This window comes from Argopecten irradians, chromosome 8, assembly GCF_041381155.1.
Source record: "Argopecten irradians isolate NY chromosome 8, Ai_NY, whole genome shotgun sequence".
NCBI classification, from domain to species: Eukaryota; Metazoa; Mollusca; class Bivalvia; order Pectinida; family Pectinidae; genus Argopecten; species Argopecten irradians.
In genome coordinates this window covers 27,653,398-27,675,554 of record NC_091141.1, presented here as the reverse complement: position 1 = coordinate 27,675,554, position 22,157 = coordinate 27,653,398, and the positions used below count along the sequence as shown (strand labels likewise).

The following is a 22,157-nucleotide window of genomic DNA, read 5'->3' as shown; positions in this document are numbered from 1 at the left end:
ATATGCATGGTGTATTTGCTATTGCTTTATAGTACATACCGGGTATATATGAACAGGGGTTGACTTTATACGTAGGTTGTTAAAAAGAGACAAAATAAAAATAAACGAATCAATTCGCAAATGTTATTCTTTTTGTGAAAAAATGATTAGTCTTTTGATGTAGATTAAAGGACTAAACCTGCACCTGTTTCGATATCGATATCACATATATATATACAGAGCCTTCTTTAGCTATATCATTCAAACATAATGTGTTTATACATTCTACACATTGTAGGAGTCAATGTCAATACCATAGGTCATTAAGTCTAGGTAGCCTGATCTAGAGTGGCCTGACTGATTGTAAGGTGAAGGCCGGGTCACCCAGTCAGTCCATCTTTGAAGTCCATGAATAGGTCATTTTCAGTGCAGAAATTAAAGGTCCTGTCCATTAGCCCTGCCATCAGATGCCAGCCGGCCACATTCCTGTTTACTGTACCTGTAGTTTCTTGTGCAGCTGCTATAGTGCTGAAGTTGCATACATATATCTGAATGATAGTCTTTACCTATATCTGAATGATAGTCTTTACCTATAACTGGTGTTTTGATGTTTTTTTACCGGGCATGAACTGAAGATTGATTTTCCAATTATTATATGATAGATTTACATGGTGTTTATTCCCATTCTAAACTTATAATGTAGTCTTATATTAGACAATAGCGATATATATTATAATTTATGAGATACATATATGTCATGTATGGGATCGATTATTGACATTGATGGATCATTGCATGATTAAAATAAACAATTTCTTATTACAGTAAGTATAGTGCCTAACAAATACCCCAGTCTGTCTTTACTAGTTACTAGTTATGTAACAATGTATATTGGATATAAGAGGTTTTAAACCATAAACAAGCAACCGCTGAAATATATTACATACATATCCAATCTTTGCAGCAAATCTGACAATGAATTGGTGTTTCCTATCATCAGATCACCACTAGCATAGCTTATTTTCTATCATCAGTTAACCACTAGCATTGCTTATTTCCTATCATCAGAACACCACTAGCATTGCTTAATTCCTATCATCAGTTCACCACTAGCATAGCTTATTTCCTATTATAAGTTCACCACTAGCATTGCTTATTTCCTATCATCAGTTCACACTAGCATTGCTTATTTCCTATCATCAGTTCACCTCTAGCATTGCTTATTTCCTATCATCAGCACACCACTAGCCTTGCTTAATTCCTGTCATCAGTACACCACTAGCATTGCTTAATTCCTATCATCAGTACACCACTAGCATCACTTATTTCCTATCATCAGTTCACCACTAGCATTGCTTATTTCCTATCATCAGTTCACCACTAGCATTGCTTATTTCCTATCATCAGTTCACCACTAGCATTGCTTAATTCCTATCATCAGTTCCCCATTAGCATTGCTTATTTTCTATCATCAGTTCACCACTAGCATTGCTTATTTCCTATCATCAGTTCACCAGTAGCATTGCTTTTTTCCAATCACCAGTACACCACTAGCATAGCTTATTTCCTATTATAAGTTCACCTCTAGCATTGCTTATTTCCTATCATCAGTACACCACTAGCATTGCTTATTTCCTATCATCAGTTCACCTCTAGCATTGCTTGTTTCCTATCATCAGTGAGTACACCACTAGCATTACTTATTTCCTATCATCAGTTCACACTAGCATTGCTCAATTCCTATCATTAGTACACCACTAGCATAGCTTATTTCCTATTATAAGTTCACCTCTAGCATTGCTTATTTCCTATCATCAGTTCACCACTAGCATTGCTTATTTCCTATCATCAGTTCACACTAGCATTGCTATATGATAGTAAAACTTTGTACAATCTCAATGGCAGTTTGCATCTTTAATTATCTATGACTGTTTATCCCTGTAATGATCCTGTCATCTAGATTTTAAGTCATTGTGAAAATATTTAACATGTTTTAATGTGATTTTTTTCTGTTTTTAGCCCTGCCTTGGTATCCGTAACATTCTTCAGGTCTTCAGACCAGGACTTGCCTCGCAGACTAGCTCCTTCAAATCTGGGCCGTCATTCAAGGTAAGACAACTCTAGCTATAGGTTTATATCAACTTTATACAGATATGTATAAGTAGGTATTGAATTGTAATTGGCATTTAAATTTTATTATTGATCACTGAGGTGATCTGTAATTCTACAATTTATTATCCGTAAAGATATATTCTATTTAATTACATGTAAATCAATTTTGGGTTTGTTTGGTGTAACGTCCTGTTAACAGCCTGGAGCATTTAATTATATGTACCCTCAGGTAAGTTTAGGAGGTGAAGGGAAACTGAAGTACCTGCAGAAAAACAAGCAACCTGCAGTCAGGTATTAACCTGGCAAATACTTCACATGGTATTCAAACTTGTGACTTTGAGGTAGAGACTTAAGGCCTGTTTACGTTATATATATATGTTGGCAAATTTTGACCAATCGGCCACCCCGATATATACCGGGTATGCACATTATGTAACATTGGATTTTGTCCCCCTTAAATGAGAAGTTACATTATGTGCATTATATATATATATAGATAACTATCTGTGATATTACAGGCTCATGCAGTTTCCACTTTTGCCCTACACATATTTTGCAATATTTTCTGTGGAGTGTCTCAGACAAATAATTTCCAGTGATCTGTCACAAGCCATTAAATAATTAAGATAGAACAATTCATGACTGATCTTATCATTTATATTTCTTTTTGTTTTCTTCACGGTGTTTAGTATGAAGACCTGCAGATCACACTCACCACCAACCCACATCCCAAACCTGACGTAGACAAACTGGTGTTTGGTCGGCACCACAGCGATCACATGCTCAGTGTAGAATGGGATAATGACAAAGGATGGGGCAAACCTCATATCCACCCGGTGCAGAATCTCAGTATCCACCCCGCAGCTAAGGTGTTTCACTACGCTGTAGAGGTAAGGGACCAAATACAGGGTTAGATTTCTAGGGTTGAGAGGAGTAAATCTCATTCCACCCAGTACAGAACCTCATATCCACCCCGTACAGAACCTCATATCCACTCTGCGGCCAAGGTGTTCCACTATGCTGTAGAGGTATGGGACCAAATACAGGGTTAGAGGGTTGATAGTGGCAAACCTCATATTCACCCCGTACAGAACCTTAGTATCCATCCCACGGCCAAGGTGTTCCACTACGCTGTAGAGGTATGGGACCAAATAAAGGGTTAGAGGGTTGATAGTGGCAAACCTCATATCCACCCCGTACAGAACTTTATATCCTTACGGCGGCCAATGTGTTCCACTATGCTGTAGAGGTATGGGACCAAATAAAGGGTTAGGGGGTTGAGAGTGGCAAACCACATATCCACCCCGTACAAAACTTTATATCCTCATGGCGGCCAATGTGTTCCACTACGCTGTAGAGGTAAGGTGCCAAATACAGGGTTACAGTGTTTAGAGTGGCAAACCTCATATTTACCCCGTAAAGAACCTTATATCCATCCAACGGCCAAGGTCTTCCACTATGCAATTACCCCATTTTAATATGAGGGAGTTGAGGACTAGGATAAGCTTGCTCTCTAGTTTAGGATTGAAGGTTGACATGTAAGAGAGAGGAATTAAGATGGTGTTCAACCATCATGGTCAAAAGATTGCTTCACAATCTATTTCAGATATTGATTGTAATGAGTATATGAATGGAACTTTTAGAAATAATCTATGAAATTAGGATTTCATTAATATTTACTTTTCAGCTTAATTGCATATTTATATTGACAACAAGCGCATTTTAAAAGTGTGATTAAACACTGTTAAAGCAGTTGGATTAGGGAATCTTTGTCGTCTGATTTAATTATATGACAATAAGGAAGTGATGTGTAGGGATTAGGGTATCTGGAGAACAAAGGGACAGCCATTCTGTGTAGTAGGAATTATAGGATTTATTAAATGGATAGTATAATGTGTTAACGAAGCTTTCTCTGCAGTGATAAATCTACGTGCGCATCCCGAGTCCTGGACTCACAGAATTATAAAAGGACCCATGAAATTTCTTGAGATAGGTATCTATAACACTGTGGGACCCATTGTTTTCACAAAAACCATTGAAAAGGACCCACGAAAAATAATCGTAGATTGAACACTGTCTCTGTATGATGTGTTAACGAAGCTTTCTCTGTATAATATGTGTTAACAAAGTTTTCTCTCTATGTTGTGTTAACAAAGCTTTCTCTGTATGATGTGTTAACAAAGCTTTCTCTGTATAATGTGTTAACAAAGCTTTCTCTGTATGATGTGTTAACAAAGCTTTCTCTGTATAATGTGTTAACAAAGCTTTCTCTGTATGATGTGTTAACAAAGCTTTCTCTGTATGTTGTGTTAACAAAGCTTTCTCTGTATGATGTGTTAACAAAGCTTTCTCTGTATAATGTGTTAACAAAGCTTTCTCTGTATGATGTGTTAACAAAGCTTTCTCTGTATGATGTGTTAACAAAGCTTTCTCTGTATAATGTGTTAACAAAGCTTTCTCTGTATGATGTGTTAACAAAGCTTTCTCTGTATGATGTGTTAACAAAGCTTTCTCTGTATGATGTGTTAACAAAGCTTTCTCTGTATGATGTGTTAACAAAGCTTTCTCTGTATAATGTGTTAACAAAGCTTTCTCTGTATGTTGTGTTAACAAAGCTTTCTCTGTATAATGTGTTAACAAAGCTTTCTCTGTATGATGTGTTAACAAAGCTTTCTCTGTATAATGTGTTAACAAAGCTTTCTCTGTATGATGTGTAAACAAAGCTTTCTCTATATAACAAAGCTTTCTCTGTATAATGTGTTAACAAAGCTTTCTCTGTATAATGTGTTAACAAAGCTTTCTCTGTATGATGTGTTAACAAAGCTTTCTCTGTATGATGTGTTAACAAAGCTTTCTCTGTATGATGTGTTAACAAAGCTTTCTCTGTATAATGTGTTAACAAAGCTTTCTCTGTATAACAAAGCTTTCTCTGTATGATGTGTTAACAAAGCTTTCTCTGTATGATGTGTTAACAAAGCTTTCTCTGTATGATGTGTTAACAAAGCTTTCTCTGTATGATGTGTTAACAAAGCTTTCTCTGTATGATGTGTTAACAAAGCTTTCTCTGTATGATGTGTTAACAAAGCTTTCTCTGTATGATGTGTTAACAAAGCTTTCTCTGTATGATGTGTTAACAAAGCTTTCTCTGTATAACAAAGCTTTCTCTGTATAATGTGTTAACAAAGCTTTCTCTGTATGATGTGTTAACAAAGCTTTCTCTGTATGATGTGTTAACAAAGCTTTCTCTGTATGATGTGTGTAACAAAGCTTTCTCTGTATGATGTGTTAACAAAGCTTTCTCTGTATGATGTGTTAACAAAGCTTTCTCTGTATGATGTGTTAACAAAGCTTTCTCTGTATGATGTGTTAACAAAGCTTTCTCTGTATGATGTGTTAACAAAGCTTTCTCTGTATGATGTGTTAACAAAGCTTTCTCTGTATGATGTGTTAACAAAGCTTTCTCTGTATGATGTGTTAACAAAGCTTTCTCTGTATAATGTGTTAACAAAGCTTTCTCTGTATGATGTGTTAACAAAGTATTTCTCTGTATAATGTGTTAACAAAGCTTTCTCTGTATAATGTGTTAACAAAGCTTTCTCTGTATGATGTGTTAACAAAGTTTTCTCTGTATGATGTGTTAACAAAGCTTTCTCTGTATGATGTGTTAACAAAGCTTTCTCTGTATGATGTGTTAACAAAGCTTTCTCTGTATAATGTGTTAACAAAGCTTTCTCTGTATAATGTGTTAACAAAGCTTTCTCTGTATGATGTGTTAACAAAGCTTTCTCTGTATGATGTGTTAACAAAGCTTTCTCTGTATAATGTGTTAACAAAGTTTTCTCTGTATGATGTGTTAACAAAGCTTTCTCTGTATGATGTGTTAACAAAGCTTTCTCTGTATGATGTGTTAACAAAGCTTTCTCTGTATGTTACATGCATCAGATCTGATATCTTGTTAGTTTGGTGACTATATATATATATACCCTCAAGTCTGTTGTGTATACAGCTAATAGTTTTATGATGTAATTTAGCTGTGAAAGTTAATTAGTGTGTAATGCTGCTGTCTGCAGTGTTAGTTAATCTTGAGGAATCAATAGAACAGGAACACACCAAATTTATGCTGAAACGCAAAATTGATTTTCATACATAACATAGTATATATACAGACAGGATGATGGTGTTTTCCTGTGGAACTATTTTAGGCTATTCCCATTAGGGGGTTGTATGGACGTCCAGTCAATACTACTCAGGCAGATCATTGTACAGATGACACAAATAAATGGTGCTTTGGTTTGGTTTGGTTAAATGCCCTAGAAATAGCCAGTGGTCATTTAAGGATGTAACACGTTTAGGAGGTGGGGAAAGCCGCAGTACCCGGAGAAAAACCACCAGCTTGCAGTCAATACCTGGCAACTGCCACATTTGGTGCCCATGATGTATGCCTGGCCCCAATTTCTCGAAACAAACTTAAGTCAAAAACTGACTTAAGTCATAAATTTTCATATAAATTACATAAGGAAAAAAACTTAAGTTTTGACTTAAGTCTGCTTTTTTGTTTCGAGAAATCGGGGCCTGGTCATACATTTAAAATTATTTGTAAAGAACATTAAAATGACAAATAAAAAAGGGCTTTGTAGTCTACACAGAGGTCAAGTATGTAAATGACCATTCGGAACCCAGAGAAGTTATTTGAAGACTTTTGAAACGGGCACTAGCTAGAGGTTGCTATAGCTATTGCAGTTTTTACTGCATTTTTCTCTGACTGATTTTTTTTACTACCAACATGACATCACCTTGTGACACCAAGTTGTGAGAGTACATTCTTTAAGAGTATACTTAAAGATGCTCCACCGCCGACAGAGCATAAATGATATTCATCATTTGAACAATAATTGGTGTTTAATCGTGTATATTTATGTATAATTAACACAAAAAAAATATAAAATAATTTACTTCACCTTTGGTGCATGTGCAATCAGTACTTCATATTCCATATACAAACATGGGGGAGGGGGAACAGAAATTGTATAAATTTTTACCCGGCTCTGACCCCCTTGGGGCAAGGGAAGGATTCTTTCCTCAAATTTCATATGTAGGGACCCTATCTTAGTTGTGAAAAAAAACCAAATCATTCAGCTTGCAGTCAATTTTTACCAAAACTGCCACAAATGCATTTGGTGAACCATTGTACTTGGCCCATGTTTTTTCTTTCACGAAAGTCAAACTTAAGTCCCAAAGGGGAACTGAGGTTTTATCCTTAAATTTTCTATTGTCAAAGTTTTGATAATTGTCTCAAATTTTGGCCAAAAACATTAAGGGGAAGGGGGACAGAATTGTATAAATTTTGGCTCTGCACCTGGGGGTTTCGACAAGTGAAATGAGGCCTTTTTAATTAGGGGATTTAGTTTGTCACCATGGATATTTCAAAAAATGTAAAGATGCTCCACCGCCGACAGAGCATAAATGATATTCATCATTTGAACAATAATTGGTGTTTAATCGTGTATATTTATGTATAATTAACACAAAAAAAATATAAAATAATTTACTTCACCTTTGGTGCATGTGCAATCAGTACTTCATTCCATATAGGATATAGTGGCACGGATTTTTTTCGGGATGCAATTAATTATTTTTTATATTTTTAACTTGAAGTAAAATTAGAAGCTCAAACTTTTCAATGTTGGTAATGGTCTAAAGTAAGTAACTTTTGTAACTGAAGAAAAATACTAAATTGTCTGCTACTGTTTTTGATAGTGAAAAAATATCATTTGTCAGCGGTGGAGCATCTTTAATGGTTTACTTCCTACTTTGATCCACTTATTTGTCAGCAGTGTTTGAATTATATTGGTTTCAAGATACCAAAATGGTGTTGGTAAAGTACTACATTGTATAATAACAATTGATTATACCACCACCTGGTGATTGTGACACACTATATTTTGACACAATGGTTTGATGTCACAATCATGCACAAGAGTTTGAACTCATTGTACTTGGCCCACCTTTTAGGTTCTTTAACACTCCCACCTTCACCTTCCCATCCCAACCAGATGGGAGACTGGTTTTATAGTATAAATCAGAGTCTGTTATAGAGAATGTCTATTTAGGAAGCTTAAATATTCCCAATTAATACAATTGTATAGGTGCACGTGAGACAAGTGTGTGTTCCTTTTTAATTAGGTCTTAGTGACCATATTTCATTAAATGTCTTCATAATCAAATTGATAGCTTTATAATGTTGCCTTTAAATAGCACAATGTATCATGTGATTATCATGTAAAGCTATCACACTTTTTATCTTCTTCATCACAAGTATGATTTCTGTTGACAGCTGTTTGAGGGTATGAAGTCTTACCGAGGCCATGACAATAAGATACGTCTGTTCAGACCTATGGAGAACATGGAAAGGATGGTGATGTCCGCTGAGAGGGCGTGTCTTCCTGTAAGTCTTTACTTTATCTGGTGAGAGGGCGTGTCTTCATGTAACTCCTAACTTTGTCTGATGAGAGGGGGTGTCTTCCTGTAAAAATCTTAACTTTGTCTTGTGAGAGCTAGGTGTTAATTTCTTCCTGTAAGTCTTAACTTTGTCTGTGAGAGGGTGTGTCTTCCCGTAAGTCCTAACTTTGTCTGATGAGAGGATATAACTTTCTGTAAGTCTTAACTTTGTCTAGTGAGAGAGCGTGTCTTCCTGTAAGTCTTAACTTTGTCTGGTGAGAGAGCGTGTCTCTTTCTGTAAGTCTTAACTTTGTCTGGTGAGAGAGCGTGTCTTCCTGTAAGTCTTAACTTTGTCTGGTGAGAGAGCGTGTCTTCCTGTAAGTCTTAACTTTGTCTGGTGAGAGAGCGTGTCTTCCTGTAAAAATCTTAACTTTGTCTGGTGAGAGCTAGGTGTGTCTCTTTCTGTAAGTCTTAACTTTGTCTGGTGAGAGGGTGTGTCTTCTTGTAAGTCTTAACTTTAAATTTGTCTGGTAAGAGGGCGTGTCTTCCTGTAAGTCTTAACTTGGTCTGGTGAGATGGCATGTCTTCCTGTAAGTCCTAACTTTGTCTGTTAGATGGCGTGTCTTCCTGTAAGTCTTTAATTTGTCTGGTGAGAGGGTATGTGTTCCTTTAAGCTTTTCCATACATTAGTTCTGATATACAGGTTTAAAGATGAAGTCAAATGATCACCATAAAAATGGCTGTACCATCTTTTATCATTGATTGTCCTGGTCTAGCTTAAACAATATTAATGTACAGTTACAATGTTACAGTGGTAATACAGTGTACCACCAAAATGAGTTAAAAATGTAAATATAAATATTAAACTATCTTCCTATGGAATCTATATAGTCAATATGGATTCCAGATCTTTGCACACAATCATCTCATGATGTGCATGTGATAGTGCACATTTTGGAGAATGTGTGAAAAGCTGTGGCATCTATATATAGACCATAGGAAGATAGTTAAAAGCTGAAGTACATGTAGTATAACCTACTTTATACCCTAACTTTTCTTATGTAATAAACATTCATATTTGGAAAATCCGAAGAAGGAAACAGAATTATTTTTGCTTATACATTTTATTATCTCTGAAGTAACACATTAGATTTACCTATAAATACCTTGACTGAAGGTTTTATATCAAGTCAGTATCTTTAAAGGCTTGATTTCACATGTACACTCAGCATGTGTATAAAATGATATCAGAATTTTAATGGAAAGAGAAAATCTTGGCAACATGAATATGTTTACATCTGTGTTAGATATGATATGCTTGAAATATTGTCTAAAAAAGAAGCTTGTTTATATAACATCTTCCTGGTACCTGATACAGTTGTTTAACCACTTGTGAATCATGTAACTTTATTGTGTCCTAAGTTTTACCCTGAAAATCACCATAGCTTATACATACCGTATTTTCCCTAATGAGGGCGCGGGGCGCGGGTAAATGGCCGAGAGGGGCGCCGTTATTTGAGACCTTTTTTATATGGTTTTTTTTCTGAAACAGCTATAGTCATCTTGTTTTTAGTTTCGTATTTTTCTGAAACTTACTATAACCAACTTACGTTTTGAAATCAAGCAAGTATTGAAATTACATAATTATGAAGAAATGTATGCACCAGAAGTATTTAACATTGGTTAAATTGTCTGTTTCATGGAATTTTGGCATTTCATGCTAGCCTGTTTGTTTACCATGCGTACACAAAATGGCGGACGGTGCTTTCGATTGCTACTTTCGTTTTGTGGCAAATGGGAAATACCGACAAGAGCACACAATAAAATGCTTAGAAATGATAACATTCCTGTTATTTAGGAACCGTTATCATAGATACAGTAAGTATTCATAAAACCTGTATAGACATCGCTAAAATGTTGTTGCCAGTTAGTCCGCATACACGTGTGTGGGGCATTCAAGTGACACGTTTTGTTTTGAACATGGCGTTCTCGCTGTTTCTATGTGTAAACACTTGGCAAAGATGTCCAATGCAATAAATTTAGTGTTTATACAAGCTGGTCGGATATCTGTTTACCATCAGATTGATGTGAAACAGTATTTTATTAGCGTCTGCAAAGACAAATCATCACAATCTGGCACAAAACTTGTATGAAATTAGTTGATTTTTTTCAGCAAAAAACATGGGGGCGCCCTTATTAGAGGAGGCGCTCTTAATAGGGAAAATACGGTATATATCCTTATATAATAGGTACGTAGCTGACTATAGGAGTACACCCACTATGTACAGCGATGTGAGAATTAGTTACAGTTTATAATTATAGTCCCACCAGAGTGCCCTGAGACCATTTTTAGACATTTTAGTTATCTAGATAAAAAATCAGTAAAAATCATTCTCTACATAGTACTATACGTATAGAGTGGAAAGCTTCCCGACACAAAATGTATACCTCACCAAGCTTTAGTGGCTAAAAAATGTCATTCTTAGCAAGCTTTCACAAAAACAGTAACTACCGTTAGAAAGAGCAATGATTTTCCATTTAAAATCAACCTAAACATATATACAAAGTGCCATTACTAAGACGATAACAGTCCTGTTATTACAAAAATATGGACCAATCAAGTTCTGGATTTTCTCTTTGAGTGTCTGGGGTATGTGGTTTATGCAAAAGGAAAATGAAGTGTCCCGAAAGGAGCATACCCCGGTAACAACTTTTTAGCCCACCATCATCAGATGGTGGGCTATTCAAATCGCTCTGCGTCCGTGGTCCGTCGTCCGTGGTCCGTCGTCCGTAAACAATGCTTGTTATCACTATTTCTTAAAAACTGCTGCAGGGATTTTGTTCAAACTTCACATGGAGGGTCCCCTTGGTCCATATTTGTGCCATACAGATTTTGAGGCTGATCGGAAAAACAAGATGGCTGCCAGGCAGCCATCTTTGATTTTGGCAGTTGAAGTTTGTTATCGATATTTCTTGAGAACTACTGAAGGGATTTTGTTCAAACTTCACATGAAGGTTACCCTTTGTCCCTAGTTGTGCCATACAGATTTTGAGGCTGATCGGAAAAATAAGATGGCCGCCAGGCAGCCATCTTTGATTTTGGCAGTTGAAGTTTGTTATCTATATTTCTTGAGAACTACTGAAGGGATTTTGTTCAAACTTCACATGGAGGTTACCCTTGGTCCCTAGTTGTGCCATACAGATTTTTAAGCTGATCGGAAAAACAAGATGGCCGCCAGGCAGCCATCATTGATTTTGGCAGTTGAAGTTTGTTATCGATATTTCTTAAGAACTACTGAAGGGATTATGTTCAAACTTCACATGGAGGGTAACCTTGGTCCCTATTTGTGCCATACAGATTTTGAGGCTGATCGGAAAAACAAGATGGCCGCCAGGCAGCCATCTTTGATTTTGGCAGTTGAAGTTTGTTATCAATATTTCTTGAGAACTACTGCAGGAATTTTGTTCAAACTTCACATGGAAGTTACCCTTGGTAATTTGTGGGGGCCGCGGTGGCCGAGTGGTTAAGATGTACCGACATATTACCACATGCCCTCCACCTCTGGGTCACGAGTTCGAATCCCATGTGGGGCAGTTGCCAGGTACTGACCGCTGGTCGGTGGTTTTTCTCCGGGTACTCCGGCTTTCCTCCACCAACAAACCTGGCACGTCCTTATATGACCCTGGCTGTTAATGGGACGTTAAACTAATCAAACCAAACCCTATTTGTGTCTTTCAGATTTTGAGGCTGATAGGAAAAACAAGATGGCTGCCAGGCGGCCATCTTGGATTTTGATAGTTAAGGTTTGATATCCCTATTTCTCAAAAAGTGCTGAAGGAATCTTTCTCAAATTTACTATGTAGGCTCCCCTAGGGCCCTTGTTTTGCATATTGCATTTTTGGACCAATCAGTGTACAAGATGGCCGCCAGGCCGCAATCTTGGATTTTGATAGTTAAAGTTTTTAATGGCTATTTCTCAGATAGTACTGAAGGGATCTGTCTCAAATTTCATATGTAGGTTCCCCTAGGGACCTAGTTGTGCATATTGCATTTTGGGACCGATCGGTCAACAAAATTGCTGCCAGGCAGCCATCTTGGATTTTTATATTCAAAGTTTGTTATCGCTATTTCTCAGAAAGTATTGAATGGATCTTTCTCAAATTTCACATGTAGGTTCCCCTAGGGCCCTAGTTGTGCGAATTGTGATTTGGGACCGATTGATCAACAAGATGGCCACCAAGGAGTCATCTTAAATTTTGATAGTTGAAGTTTGTTACCGCTATTTCTCAAAAGGTACTGAAGTGATCTGTCTCAAATTTTATATGCAGTATGTTTAAAAAAGTTTAAAAAGTAGAGAAAAGATCCATCTTTCCTTTGTCAGATATAGATCATTCTTTGGTGGGCGCCAAGATCCCTCTGGGATCTCTTGTCATTTCAGTCAGCCAATGAAATTGCAGCGGAGGTCTCGCTCATGCATAATATAGGGGCAAATATAATTAAAATGGCATAATGGATTTACAGACCTCATCAGCCCATATTTTTAGGTCTTCTGACCCATGCACCATCTGTCATTGTACACTGTTGGCTATGCGTAAACTTTTTAGCTCACCTGGCCCAAAGGGCCGGTGAGCTTATTGTCATGGCGCGGCGTCCGTCCGTCCGTCCGTCCGTCCGTCCGTCTGTCTGTCCGTCAACATTTCCTTTAAATCGCTACTAGTCATAGAGTTCTGCATGGATTATAAGCAAGTTAGGCCACAAACATCCTTGGGGGAAGGGGAACAGAACTTGTATAAATTTTGGCTCTGACCCCCCGGGGGCAGGAGGGGTGGCGCAATAGGGGAATTAGAGGTAAATCCTATAAATTGCTACTTGTCCTAGAGTTCTGCATGGAGCATGGATTTTAACCAAATTTGGTCACAAACATCCTTGGGAAAAGGGGAACAGAACTTGTATAAATTTTGGCTCTGACCCCGAAGGTGCAGAAGGGGCGGGGCCCAATATGGGAATTAGAGGTAAATCCTATAAATCGCTACTTGTCCTAGAATTTTGCATGGATTGTGACCAAATTTGTCCACAAATATCCTTGGGGGAAGGGGGACAGAACTTGTATAAATTTTGGCTCTGACCCCCTGGGGGCAGGAGGGGTGGGGCCCAATAGGGGAATTAGATGTAAATATTCAAATTCCTTCAGAAAAGAAACAATGAACTTGTATTCAGAACATTACTTGGCATTACAAACCAGGTGAGCGATACAGGCCCTCTGGGCCCCTTGTTCATTTTAACGACTTCTTCCTTATAACTGAAAGGCCCAGGGTACTCATATTTGGCCTGTCAAAAAGGCAAAAATCTTTAAATGAAATCTTTTCAAGAACCGAAAATACCCACAATACTCAAATTAGGCCTACAGCATGCTGGGATGAAGGCATGGCTACCAAGTTTATTCAAATGATTGACCTTGACCGTCATTCAAGGTCATAGGGGTCAAATAGGCAGAAATCTTTAAACGACTTCTTGAGAATAACTAAGAGGCCTAGAGACCAGATATTGAGAATATAACATGCCGGGATGAAGGGCTACAAATTTTGTTTAAAAGAATGCCCTTGACTTTCACTCAAGGTCAAAGTTGTCAAATAGGCTAAAATCTTTTGAACAAATTCTTGTGAATAACTAAGATAGCTATAGACTGACTTCCTCTCTATATAAAGAAATGGAATTAAACTTTATAGTTTTGCTTTTTACAGCAAATTATCATGTATTATTTGTTTTTAAAACCAGGATTCAAAAGTAATTACTTCAACTAAAAATAAAAAAAAGAAACATAGTATTAACTAATTAGGATAGAAAATGTTAAAACTTTGATTTTATTTAGGCTAGGGTGTTTATTTTTTTTTATGCATGGAAGATTGGGGAATTTAGATGGAATATTTTAGAGAAATATCTTGGTCATTACCTGGCAGCTTGCCCTCCCAAGATTACTCACAACCCAGAAATGAAGGACCAGTAATGATATATGCTGGCCCTTAAGTTTAGGTAAACAATATCAATGTACCATGTACATTTTGATGTAAATAGCTTTACTGGTATTGGTAAGGTTAGGATATTTCTGACCTTAACCTTAAGGAATTGAATTGAGATTGAGAGGAACAGAATGACATTGTTGAAAAGGATTTAATTAAATATAAAATGGCTTACAAAAAAATATTAGACTGAAAATTCCAATCTCGAGGCATTAGCAATTTCAGGGGGTACTTTTCTATACTATTTGTACGCTATCTAATGAAATTTAGTCCAAATCAGGTGGAACCACAGCTAGGTTTAACCACCAAAAACAACCGCCTGATATGATAAAAAATTACCCCTTATATATTTCAAGATTGTCAACAGTACCACAGTACTAGGGGCTGTAGTTGTATCGGGAATGTGTAGAAATAGTCGCGATAAGACTTGAACTGATAGGTTTGATTAATACCAATCCATACCTACGTTTAAATGTTTATGTTGCAAGTATCACCCAATCTCTTGGTGCTGAAAGTTAACCGAACACCAGTCCCATTGAAATGACATTGAATGACTACAGTAAATCCAAGTGGTTTCATTTTCAGTGTTAAATGTTTTAAAGTGTTTCACTTTATGTGTGTAGTTCTGTACCATCAATAATTCATATCCTGGTATTTATATTCAGCATGGTCACTGAAATCATAAGGTGTTAATTTTATCAGTTTATAATTCATGTGTAATGTGTCACAAATTAACATTAAATACATATATATACATACTTATTAGATGAAATAATGTTTTTATGGAAAAAGAACAAATTCATTTGTATGCATTACAAGCTGTTGAAAAATTACAATATAATCAAATTGTAATAAATTAAGATAATATAGCCAGTTGGTTTGTTTTATACATGTAAAAAATATTTAAATCATTTGAACATGAAACTCATTGATAAAGTTAGATATTATGAATGGATTTATCAACAGCCAAGATATTACTTCTTAGCTTTACAGCAAATGCCAAAAATAACAAGTTACCACCCGGTATAACAGCCTGATTATACTATAGATGTTAGATTAAGTCTGGAAGGTTTAGGATCTTACTTATGTTACGTGAAAACAAACCAGAGAACCTTAACAATATGTGTGGTTTAGCAAGTCACTCCTTACTTATAAAATATCAGCTATGAGCCGTACACCACCAAGGTTTTAAATTGCTCCCATAACATAAATAGATGGGACTGTGAAGTATTTTTCTTGTAAATCTACCCTTATGTATCATAATAGAGTAATGTAGTTATGTATTTATGGGCGATGGAAAGTTCTTTTCCAGCATCTGTTCTAATGACAGGTGATTTACGTCGGTACCTCCCATGGTGTGGTGGCATGTTTACATCTGGCAAGTTTTTTTGCGACACTTTTCGAAAACCATTTATATATCATTGTTTGGCTGATATATTCGGAAAAAGGTGTACCAAACGTCAGTATCCAAAAACATCTCAAAATGCTGATAAAAGCGGCAAACTTAGCTTATTTTGTTCAAATCCTGAATTTCTCACTCTAGCTTCAGGGGGTTCCGGTTTCATAATTACCATACGGTGGTTCTCCTCTGCACTAACCTGCATACTGCCAATCGCTTCCGGTAATGTCAAGAATTAAATTAAATATGGTGGAATTACATGATGATCAGTCGATGCCAGTCATTATACAACTTGGTCATTTTCTAAAACAATACATGGCTTCTGCTTCTTCATACAGATAATTTATGTTATCAAAAAACTACATATGTAAATAAATACCCGTGTGAGACTCTCAAAATTGAATACAAAACTTTCTCTTTAATATAATGTTGTTTCCCACAGTAAACAAACCGCGAGCACGTGGTAGACCTTCGTTAAAAATCTAAATAATTACACCACCATCTACAGTATAATTATCATGTTAAATGCCCCAGGACATATGACATGCGACAACTATGGATACAGGTACGGGTATTTCATGGTTGATTGATCAGACCTTAGCTATCGGTCTCCCTCAGATAAGGCCGGTTTTCAGAAGTGTATTTTACTTACATTTGACTATTCCGATCTCAATATCGGTCCGTTATTGGGAATTTGGCGGGATCAGTTTTGGGAAGTTTTATATACTATTAATAAAGAGGAATTAATTCCGTACATGACATCAATGTTCGGATTCTGGAGGTTATCGGTTTTCGAGAAGGTTCGGTTTTAGGAAGTTGCAAGTTGTATAAGTAAATATAAAACCACCCTTGTACATGTGTAATATAAGCAAATGTTTTAAGATTATTTTAGAATTGGAACAGGCAGGGTAGTTAATTAATAAAAGAATGATGCTCCTTTATAGTATCTATAAACTTTCTCTTTACAGCTATATATATAGTTACTACTGGCCTACATATATATCTATACATTTATATACCAACTTAGTGTCTCTCTGTCATTATACTGAAAGTCTAACCCAGCTTGGCATGGAAACAGCTGGGTTTTCTGTATAATAATAAATAGCTATTGTGCCAATGTACACCATGAGTGACTAAACCTACGTTAGTACTGTACAGAAAATGTCACCAGCTGGGAATTACAGGTACTTTATTGATGGGATGCCATATGCAGAAATTCATCACAATTCAGAAATCTTTGTAGAGAAATGTTGGGAGTTGGTATGCAATTTTTAATGCTCCTTTACAATTATCATAACAATGATTTGGCAAATTGACAATGAAATTATATCAGAGATGGCCAGATAATGATATTCCCAGAGTTCCTTGAAGTCTGTTTTGGCAGCAGTGCATAGATACTAGAACATTGTAGATTCTTAAACTCTATCTTGATCATTGATTAGCTACAGAAAAGGGTGTAAAGGTGTATCCGCTGATTGGCTATGGATGTATAATTCATGGATAAAGATCACTGCCTGTTTACAACATGGAGATAGGCTTTACACATACCAAGTAATTATTTTATCATAGGTGTATAGCTTTACACAGACTTTTTCACATAAGATCTGGTTCTGTCATTGCCTTAAAGTTTAGACATTGGATTATTGAAAAAAAAGTCCTTCCAAAGCTAATTCAGGTCAACACATACAGACTACCTGTATAACTTATACATAAGAGGTACAATGGTGACTACATGTTGTGTAAAAAATTTATTTTAAATATGTGCTCTTTAAATTTAATACTTTGATCTATAATGGGATACAAAGAAATGTATTTCTTCACCAATTGCAACTGCATCTCAGCATCTGATGTGGTTGCATGATCACTGCCCAAACTGGCTCCTGGTCAACAAAGTACTTTGTAATACAGAAGAAAACAAAATCAAGCAAGTTGGTAAATTATATTACATTGTATGTGTTTGTTAAACACTATACCCTTGGTAATTGTATGACTTGTGTGTTTATTGTGACAGTTACTTAATGAACACAACAGAACAATGCCATATGTTTAATAGGGATAGAAGTAAATGGTCTATCACTATCGCTAACATTACACAATCAGAGGCGTGTGTTTCTGTACATTACCATTATGTAACAAGTTAGTGTTTGAGTTTGTAGCATTACTGCCAAATGTTATATATAATTTGTCTGCTTTCTGTAAAACTACCCCTATAACCAATGATATCCCTGTTCTGTGCTACTCTCACAAACAGCTCTGAGACAAGTCAAGGTTTACATGACATACAATAAATACCAACAGGTCACCTTAATGTTGATCATGAACTATATTGACTAGTTTTGTTGCCAAAAGTGCTGACATACCAATATATGTGTCTGCTGAGGTCTGCTGGAGTTATTCCCCTTGAATTATACATTCCAGAAACTGTCTAGTAAATTGCATCAACCCTCCAATTTTGAACATTTTATCAAAATTAGCTTGTTACTACAGAGTAGATATATATTTGAATTGTTTTAAGTTTAATTTAAGTATTTAAAACTTTTTTTTCTATTTAGTTGATTAATAATTCAATTCTGTATTTTAGAAATATTGTGGGTTTTTTAGGTTTTTTATTTTTTTTGCCCATTTCTGTCTTTAATAAAATGATGAGGTTTTGTCCTTGTATAATTTAACTTTTCTATTCAGCTGTTGAAAGCAACAACACCATAAGCCATTGGCTTGATTGAGCAGTTTATGAACAAAATTTTTTTTTTTTAAAATACAGGAAATATTTCTATTTTTCTTCTTCAGCTCTTTGACGGACGTGAGCTGGTTCAGTGCATGAAAAAATTAATATCTATCGACGAAGCATGGGGAAGCATGGGTTCCCCACTCCACAGAGGTGGCCAACGCACTCTACTTACGACCTACTTTTATCGGTACTGAGGTAAGCACATCCATCGTTGTTATCGGATTCCATGTATCTATCTCATCTGCTTTTCTTATTCATATCTCGCACTAGCCATAAAAAATAGCCATACTTGATTAATCTACAGTATCTTATAATTTGTCAAGGTAATTAATCTAAATATGGTATGTTTTCATTGAGTTAATTAATTGCCAGGATGTGACTTTTTTTCTTTAAATTGAGATTCAAGTTGACCTGTATTTCAATTCATCAATAATATGTTAACTAGACTGGTCAGATCAAAGTATTGGTTAAATTGCATGCCCATTTGAAAAAAAAATGGCTCTCTATATATCATTAACCATTAGTGTATATGAGATCCTTTTGAGGAGACAAGAAAGAAGACTTGCTGGCTGGTTGTTGGACGTCACCAAGATATAACACCTCATGACAGCTCAAACTAAAACCTATTTACAGAAGAAATGTTAATGTTGAGATTCCAATAAACTTGATTTTGCAGCCCTGCCTTGGAGTTGCCAGGTCCAAAAATGCGCTGCTTTATGTACTTACAGGCCCCGTAGGTCCATATTATCCCACCGGTCTAAAGCCAGTCAATCTTCTGGCTGACCCCAACTATGCCCGGGCCTGGCCCGGCGGATGTGGAATGTTCAAGATGGGATCGTAAGTACATTGTACATAGTTGTTCCTGCAGTTGTTGTATTTCCTCATTCCAATGAGAGATTTCAGTTACTAATATTGAAGAAATAGTTGTAATGCTCCCAACAATAGATAAGGTTGCATGCAAAGTACAGATATATAAACATACACCATATAAATGACGGTAGTATATACATGTAACCTGGTCATGTCAAGACTGTCCCATATCCAATCAAGTCATTCAAATCTATACTACCAAACTTAAACACATAAGTTGCATATAAATTTAACCTGGGCACGATTTCTCCAAGCAAACTTAACTCAAGAACTGATAAGTCATTTTATTTCACATAAGTTACACAAAGAGAAAAACTTTGAAACTTGAAAAGTTTTGACCGACGATTGCCGTAATACATTATTGTTGTTTATTATTTGATTGACAGTAATTACGCCCCGACGATTGCCGTACAGGATTTGGCAGAGGAGCGTGGCTGTCAGCAGGTGCTCTGGCTGTATGGAGATAAACATGAGATGACCGAGGTCGGCACAATGAATCTGTTCTTACACTGGATCAACAAACAAGGAGGTAACTAACTGGTCCATATAACTATCTATAAACCTTTTGATAAATTTGATGTAGATAGTCCATTTGTTTGGTACTGATCATCTGACAGGTTTTGACATAATTCTAGTGTGGATAATGACTGTTGGCATCCACTTACATACAGGTTGCTATGCTTTTATTTGTTATCTTAATGAAATTTAATTCGAAATTCTCTTGTTCATATTCTTTACAAAATAGATTGGCTGAAATTTACCTTTAATTTAGATGCCTTTTAGATCCCAAAGTCAAAGGTCAAAGTTACTGACACTAAAATTGAAAAATAAAGATACCTCCAAGAAATAACTGAAAATTACTTAGATGATCAAGCAAAACTTAATGTATATCTGCCGGACGAAAATTGCTTTCTATATAAAATATACATGTATTGTGATCCAGGTCTTGAAGGTCAAATTTAAGGACATATTACTATGGGAAAATTGTCTCCATGCTCTAGCTATCTCAAGTTGCAGGTGACATATTCACTTTCATGGAATTCTCGTTCACTCATTCTTTCTTCCAATTTCAATACCTAGCAGTTTTACTGAAAGTTGTTTATTTAGAAAAATGAAGAAAACACTTATTATTTTGACTACTTTGAAAAAATATTTGAATAAAAGACATGGCCATTGATGATGGTACTATAATTTTGTAGAGGAGGAGCTGATCACAGCTCCACTGAATGGTATTGTCCTGCCAGGGATCACACGGAGCAGTCTTCTCCACTTAGCCAAAGAATGGGTAATTATTTACCAAGGATCAAATAAACGTGATTAAAAACAGTCTTGATTACTGGTAATCGAAATAAGTCAAGTATTGGTTTTAATATTTTAGATATCAGCTTTGTCACTCTTAGTGTTTTAAAGAAAAACATCATTTTATTATACTTTAGTTGTACTTGGTTCCAATATCATGAAGCTATCTCCAGTTCCGTGCTGTCATTTAAACTGTTTTACCAGGTGATCGGCTGGTGTAGTGGTTAAGCCATGCCACTCGCCTTTCACCTAGACGGCAGAGGTTCGATCCCATGTGAAAAAGTCAGGGGTCAACTGCCCGATCACTGGGTTTTCTCGGGGCTCTCTGGTTTTTCCCACTCTAAGACCCGGGCCCCTCACATGCTTCCATCTGGTCCATCGAAAACGATTCATATAAGTTGTATAACTTGTTTCGCAATCGATGTAAAATGAATAAAATTTATATTGAATCCACATCAGCGAATTAGATGTGGCATTCTGGAATGTAATGAGTTTTGGTTGCAGAAACAAAATTTACAACTCTAGAATCCTCATCCTGATGTCATATTTATCAAAATAATTTAATTTTCATTAATTGTAATGTATCTGTTACAGAATGAGTTCAAAGTGTCTGAAGAGGTGTACACAATGGAAGAAATGATCGAGGCTCTTCAAGAGAATAGGGTAAGCATCTTACACATAACATTTGTACAGTAAGAGTAGATTTTGCCAAATATCAAACTCAAGTCATTTACTGTCAATGATATGACTGAAAAACGTAAAGTTCAATAGTTGTTATTAGGGCATTGTGTTTTTTTAACTGGTAAGATGACTTTATGATATTTTGATGTGTTTTGATCAATTATGGAGTTAGATATTTTGACCAGAATTTTGACTGATATTTGATAGGTTATTGTGTTTTTTTAACTGGTAAGATGACTTTATGATATTTTGATGTGTTTTGATCAATTATGGAGTTAGATATTTTGACCAGAATTTTGACTGATATTTGATAGGTTATTGAGCTGTTTGGGGCAGGAACTGCGGCCGTGGTGTCACCTGTTGCCAGGATTCTGTACAATGATGAGTGGGTAGATCTACCAGTTGGTGATGAGAACTCTCTCACACAGAGGTTTTACAACACACTCACAGACATACAGGTCAGTTATAATACGAGTCATATTCAAAAGTTCTTCAATTTTCTTGATCTACATAATATAAGGAAGTCATGGCTTCTCTGGTTATAAGCTCACCTGCCTCATTAGTCCAGCAGCAACGCACACAATATTATGATCTACAATTGTCTAAACTTACAGTAATATTAAGATCTACAAT

At 36.1% G+C, this 22,157-nt stretch overlaps 1 protein-coding gene across 1 annotated transcript in view; it reads left to right on the top strand.

Annotated features, from left to right (window-relative positions):
• Nucleotides 1-22,157, top strand: part of LOC138330027 (branched-chain-amino-acid aminotransferase, cytosolic-like) — a 34,339-nt gene that overhangs the window by 7,449 nt on the left and 4,733 nt on the right. Inside the window, 10 exon segments of the mRNA XM_069277384.1 lie at nucleotides 1,999-2,088; nucleotides 2,781-2,981; nucleotides 8,426-8,536; nucleotides 18,734-18,796; nucleotides 18,798-18,869; nucleotides 19,351-19,511; nucleotides 19,931-20,073; nucleotides 20,744-20,829; nucleotides 21,438-21,506; nucleotides 21,839-21,982. Of these exon segments, the coding sequence (XP_069133485.1) occupies nucleotides 1,999-2,088; nucleotides 2,781-2,981; nucleotides 8,426-8,536; nucleotides 18,734-18,796; nucleotides 18,798-18,869; nucleotides 19,351-19,511; nucleotides 19,931-20,073; nucleotides 20,744-20,829; nucleotides 21,438-21,506; nucleotides 21,839-21,982 (1,140 nt within the window).